We start from the raw sequence: 6,000 nt of genomic DNA on the forward strand, positions 1-6,000 counted from the left end.
TCCCATGTTTTGTATCTTTCACTCACTTGCGCTTCGCCATACACGCTGGTCAGACGCCAAGGTACGTCTCCAAACTCTGAGATACTAGCATCTATGTGGTACTTAGAGTAGCCCAAGATCTCAAGTTTTATTTCGTCATTCCAATATAACACAAGACCACCGCTCCTACCGGAGCTACTAACTGCATAAGACTTATTAAAACCAAAAGACGCTGCTAAAATTTCGGCGCATGAGCTAGGAATTTGAGTTTCGAGCAAGCATAGCACGGCCGGGGTAAATTTGGCCGTTAGCAAACGGACCTCTCGAACTGTCGCGGGATTACCCAAGCCGCGACAGTTCCAACTAAGAATACTCATTGCGCCCGGCGGTCCTCCTCGAGGGAGGCCGCCGATGTTGCTTCAGATGTGGTTGACTTTGCTGGTGAAGTACCCTTTCTTGCCTTCTTCCTTTCCTTCGGTGACAAATACGGAGCAGGAGGTGGTGGTATAAGGGGTTCAGAAGGGCCCCCCGAGGCTGCTGGAGCAGTCTCCTGAGTTTGCTTGCTAGCTTCCCTCGTCACCGGATCATCCATGTTCAGCTTGCGCGCAACAGTTGCATCCCTCTTTGGCTCTCCTGTATGATCATCATGCTTCAACGGGCTCTGAGCCGTGTCGTCCTCTTCGGCACCATCATCTAGGCCTGCCTCATTAGATGTCCTCTTCCTTGGTGCACCACGTCCACCACGACCCCTTCCACGGAACCTGCCATGGGGAAACGCAGACCGGCGATCGTTCTCCTGATTACCCTTGATTGATCTTCGTTTGGCAATCATCCACTTTCCCCACTGAATACTTTCTGGTGGATGGACTCCGTCTCCACACTCCTCCATATCATGGCCAAGTAGGCCACAAACCTCAGCGTCGTCGCTTAGTTTAATCACAATGGCATGTCATGCGCTCGAGCCCCGCTCCGGCAAGAGAATCCTATTCCTGGAAGCAACTAAAGAGGGGTGTTCCTGGCCCATGAGAGCACACGGGTGTTTCTCTAGAGATGTAATCCTTTGGATGTACCCCCGCCGATTCAAATTATATGTCTTGAATTTGTCTAGATACGGATGTATCTAACACTCGGTGATGGACCAGAGGAAGTAATTTTTCTTTTCATTTTTGCCTTACTCTTTTTCTATTCTTCTCTATATTAATGAAGTGGACAGCTCCTGCCTTTCAAGTCAAGACAGAAAAAAGAAAGAAACTCAAGAAAAGAAAACTTTGAACGTCTCATCTACGCCGTTCGATCAGCAGGCAACGGGCGAGATAGGGATGGGCCCTATGTTGTGGGAAGGACGGTCAGAAGTTGTCAATGAGTTTGGCGTACGACGTGGTGACCCTGTTCCCTTCCACCCGCCTGCCCTGGATCTCCCTCCTGCGGCACCCCTCCACGCCGGCGCCGGCGCCGGCGCAGATGGTCTTGCGGGGATCGGCGATCCTGTCCCTCCAGTGGCCGTCGGAGAAGTTGGCCTTCCTGGCCTCGGCTACGTCCCACCGCAGCAGCGCCTTCTGCCTCTCGTCGAGGAGGCAGAAGCCCTGGAGGCGCGGCGGCATGGCGTCGTGCGCGGTCCACCATCGCGCGTGCGCCTCGTCGCTGGCGAACTGCCTGAGCTCGGGCGCGTTCCAGTTGCAATCGTAGTCCCTGAAGCAGAACCACGGCTTCATCCCGACGAAGTGCACGGCGAGGACGGCGGGCGGGTCGGCGGCGAGGACGCGGCGCTTGGCGGCGGCGCGCTCGGCGGTGTCGCCCTCCCAGAAATGCTTCATGTAGTTTGCGCGCGACGGCAGGCGGTGCCACCAGGAGAAGACCTCGTTGAGGTACCCCTGGTCGCCGCCGTTGTAGGACTGGATGTCGGCGATGTGGTCCATGAGCAGGCGGAAGGTGCAGTTGCAGGGCTCCACCACCATGACGCCCGAGTTGAAGACCGTGCCGTGGTTCCCCGTGGCGCTCACCTCCGGCATGGCGAAGAGCGGCTCCATGGGGCGCTGCACCAGCAGGTCGGCGTCGAGGAACACCACCCGGTCGTACTCGGTGAGCGTCCACAGCCAGAACTTGCTGTAGTTCCACTCGTTGTAGGCGTCCCGCGACGCGCGCGGGTTCCGGATCCGCCGGATCGTCCGCACCTTCCACCCGGCCGCCGCCAGCGCGCTCCGGTGCCGCTCGCTGATGGTCTCGTCCACCAGCGCCACCATGTCCCGGTCCGACCCCGCCATCCGGATGCTCTGCGCCGCCACCATGGCGCCGCACGCGTACAGCTGCTCCGAGTGGAGGATCGTCGCGTACGCCTCTCGCCGCGGCGCCGCAGACACGTACGGCTCCCCTGTTCGACGATCAATCACGCACATTAATTCATGGCATGCAACACCAACTTGTTGTGACAGAGACATGTGTTGGCGCGGATCGCTGTCGTACCGAGCGCTCTGAGCGGCATGGCGAGCTTGCAGGATCCGACGGGTAGGGCGAGCTTCTGCCGGAGCTCGCCCATGTCCGGCCGGTACAGCCACACGTCGCCGTCACGCATGACCTCGTCCTTGCACCTGAACAGGTTCGGGGCCGGGAAACACCGGCTGACGACGATCACGTGCGCCGCCGCGCGCCGGCCATGCTCCTCCGACCGGCCCGCGGCGAGCCGCGCCGCGGCCAGCTGCAGGTGCAGCCGCGGCACGTCCTTGGACCAGCCCGCCGCGCCACTGCACGGGAGCTTCACGGCGACGACGTCGTACCCTCCCTCCGGGGCCGGTGACGGCTCCGGCAGGTCCGGGCACGCCGGCGCGTGGTACAGCTCCTCCTCGTCGATCCACTCCGGGTAAAGATGCGCCCAGGTGACGTTGCTCGCGACGCGGTCCAGGTGCACCGCGGCGGCCGCCGGCAGCAGCGCCCTCCATTGGTCCATCTCATCGCCGTCGAAGTTCAGGATCCCCACGCGCAGTCCACCGTCTCCTTCTCGAGCGACCCGTTGCACCGCCATGGAGACGCTCGACCAGTGGACCCTCAGGTCCGACGTGTAACCGGAGTCCGGCTCGTCGGCGTCGGACGTCCGCATCACCGTTGACATCTCAGGCGACCTGACAGGCGAGAAGAATTAAGAAATCCGTGTGCATGCATGCACTTGCCACCGATCGATCACCAAGATGGGCATTGTCTGAAATGTTTTGCTCACTCACTGTGTGCTGCGCTCGTCGCCACCATGGTGGATCGACGGCGAGTGGAGGAGGCCCATGAAGGAGCCGCACATGAGGATGAGGAGGACAAGCTTCACGTAGAGCATCTTGCCGCTCAAACCTTGAGGAAATAACAGGGCGCTGAAGCTAAACGGCTTGTCCTTGGCGCAACAGCTTCCCACGTAGCCCTTCTTGCTAAGACTAAGACCGTTCCTGAAATTATTAACAGGCATAGTCACACACATGAGCACTTGAGTTTTCATCAAAGACTCAACAAAATTATTACTCCCTCCTTTCCGGTTTATAAGGCTCAATTTAAAAATCTCATCAACCAAGGTAGATGATGAGTGATGGAATATTTTTTGTAGTTTGCAAAAGCACCCAATTAATGTTCTTATTTTCCTTAAAAAATTATATTTACGAATGCATTAATTGCAATGCATGCATGCATAAAGTGCATGCATTGGTCAGTTTTCTCTTAATACTTGCATACAATGATTTAATGCACCTTAAAGTCTGAACATGTGATGGGAAACAACCAAATTGAGCCTTATAAAATGGAAAAACTAAAATTTTGAGATAAGTTCTATAAACCGGAAAGGAGGGAGTATCAAGGTAAGAAGTTGAACAACAATTAACCCCGGTGTTTTTACTGAGATACAATGTCCCTTTTTAAAAAAAAATACCAGTACCCGCGACCGATTTCTGACTGTTATTTCCAGTTTCATGACCTGAAAGTCACACTCGCACGATCTTCAGCTCTTCACCTGCTCTATCAACTAGTACTGGTCATCAGGGACAGTTTAGTACCATACTCCTGACGGTCCAGGTCTTACATTTCTCGTCATCATCGCTGACTTGTTTAGTTGCTATGGCGGTTGCTTTCGCTGTATTTTCGGTATATAGCGAAGTTGAACAACAACTAACCCTCTAGTTGGTGTTTTTACTGAGATGTCAATATCACTTTAATTTTTTACCGGTGGCAATTATCCAACAATGGTCGATTTCTGGCTGATATTTCCAGTTTCATGACCTGAAAGTCACATATCCAATCTTCAGCTCTTCACCTACTAGTCATCAGGGACAATTAGTACCATGCTCCTGACAGTCATCCAGCACGCGTTGTCGCATTTCTCGTCGTTATCGCGGACTTATATAATTGCTACATATCGTTGTAGCTTTCGCTATGTATGTTTGACTCCATCAATCTCCTGCCGTGTTGACGGTGTCGTCACTCATGTGCCCATTTTACTTGTCCTGCTGCAGCTGTTTTCAGAGGCCGGCTAATCTTCCTTTTGCTTGGCAATTGGCATGCAAGCATGGAGAATGGAACAATTCTTCAGAGCTGGAGCAGTGTTAACTGTGACTTTTTCTTCGCCAAACTGCTCTGATAGGGTTGCTAGGTCAGAGCAGCTGAGCAAACCATGATGCAACTCCTTACGTGATTCGGTGACTCTGATGTAATCCATGTTACTAGTAGTTCAGCTAGATGGCCAAGAAATCTGGTTATTAGACGCCAACTTTGGAGATATGGGTTTTGGTTAGATGTACACGTTACCCTTATTTATTTATTTTACAAAAATATTACCACCTCTGGAAGTTACTTGTGCCTACTTGCTGTGAAACAAAAACTGTTTTACTTTACTCAATTATAACTACATAATCTGTGTTGCGCATCATATGTGAAAATTGCTTGTAAACTTGAAACCGGAGCTAAAATCACCTAAAGCTGCATGGCTTGTGAGAATAGGATCAGCAGGGTGTTTGCAGTGGCGGAGCTAGACAGAATTCGCTGGGGGGGCGAATGGTAAAATATGAATGCTTGGGGGGCCAAAAGCTAAAATATTTCTCATCTAAACCCTCACAGTAATATTTTCTTCACAAGTTGCTTCAATATTGGGGGGGCCACAGCCCCCCAGGATGCTACATAGCTCCGCCGTTGGGTGTTTGTGTTTGTGCTGATAAAACCTACTCCGTGTAATTACTGATCTCACAAGAGAATGACAAGGAAAAAAGGAGAGCAGGAAAACTTGGAGAAGCATATCAAGAACAGTTTGATTCGAATGGCAAGCATAGCGGTGAACCGTGGTAGTATCATCGATGCATAAGACGATAGGAAGAAGAAAAAACTGTGAAGGTGCAGAGAGATAGCAGTGGAGTTTGCAGACGGAGGCAGGGTTGAGAGCAGAGCAGCAACTCACAAAGTTCTATCCAGGCGATGCCTCTTCTCTGCATGAGCACAAGCAAAACCTGCCATCTTGAAGCCAAAAATCTTGAGTACGTATGGAGCGATATCACGAAGCCGTGGCCCGTGGGCATATATATGTACAAACAAGGTGCAGAGAGCTGTGACCAAGGGGGACTCTCGAGAGGCGAAATGAAAGTTCCAACCTGGGCAAGAAACAAATAAACTTATATACAAGCGTTGGCAATTGGCAGGTGAGGAAGCAAGAGACGACGCATGCTTGACAAGTTCCTGCAGGCAGGCGGACCCGGTCCCTTTCACATATGTTTGGAACACGTCGCATGCATGAATGCAAAGGATAATTATTATTAATCCTTGGTCCTGGGCCTGCATGCATATGTTTCATCTGGATTACGTATCTTCCAAACCTAGGACGCATGTTACTACTTCTGTTGGTCTATTGATGTCTTCTTTGGTTACATGTCCGTGTTTCCGTTTCACTCACCCTGTCATTTCTTTGCTTCAGGGCAGGCGCCACCTTTGGTTACTTATGTTATGTGCAAAGACAGAGTTGGTGAAACCATCTCAAAGAAGGCTCTGGCTCAGATGTACACAAGTGAACCAAAA

At 52.1% G+C, this 6,000-nt stretch overlaps 1 protein-coding gene across 1 annotated transcript; it reads right to left on the reverse strand.

Moving 5' to 3' along the window:
- Window positions 1–1,079: 1,079 nt before the first annotated feature.
- On the reverse strand, window positions 1,080–5,584 carry LOC125507964 (UDP-glucuronate:xylan alpha-glucuronosyltransferase 1-like). The gene is made up of 4 exons (XM_048672507.1): window positions 5,390–5,584; window positions 3,192–3,401; window positions 2,440–3,092; window positions 1,080–2,347 (listed from the first exon to the last, which is right to left on the reverse strand). Exons 1-4 carry the CDS (start codon window positions 5,443–5,445, stop codon window positions 1,326–1,328), a joined length of 1,941 nt encoding a protein of 646 aa, XP_048528464.1. The 5' UTR covers window positions 5,446–5,584; the 3' UTR covers window positions 1,080–1,325.
- Between the last annotated feature and the right edge of the window lie 416 nt (window positions 5,585–6,000).

The sequence above is a fragment of the Triticum urartu genome, chromosome 5 (genome assembly GCF_003073215.2).
Source record: "Triticum urartu cultivar G1812 chromosome 5, Tu2.1, whole genome shotgun sequence".
NCBI classification, from domain to species: domain Eukaryota; kingdom Viridiplantae; phylum Streptophyta; class Magnoliopsida; order Poales; family Poaceae; genus Triticum; species Triticum urartu.

What these genes read in the sequence shown, in the direction of transcription:
- LOC125507964 (XM_048672507.1), bottom strand. Translation starts at nt 5,445, where the DNA reads ATGGCAGGTTTTGCTTGTGCTCATGCAGAGAAGAGGCATCGCCTGGAT. An exon ending in GGCGACGAGCGCAGCACACA is followed by an intron (nt 3,093 to 3,191) that starts GTGAGTGAGCAA and finishes CTCGCCTGTCAG; the next exon opens with GTCGCCTGAGATGTCAACGG. An exon ending in CATGCCGCTCAGAGCGCTCG is followed by an intron (nt 2,348 to 2,439) that starts GTACGACAGCGA and finishes ATCGTCGAACAG; the next exon opens with GGGAGCCGTACGTGTCTGCG.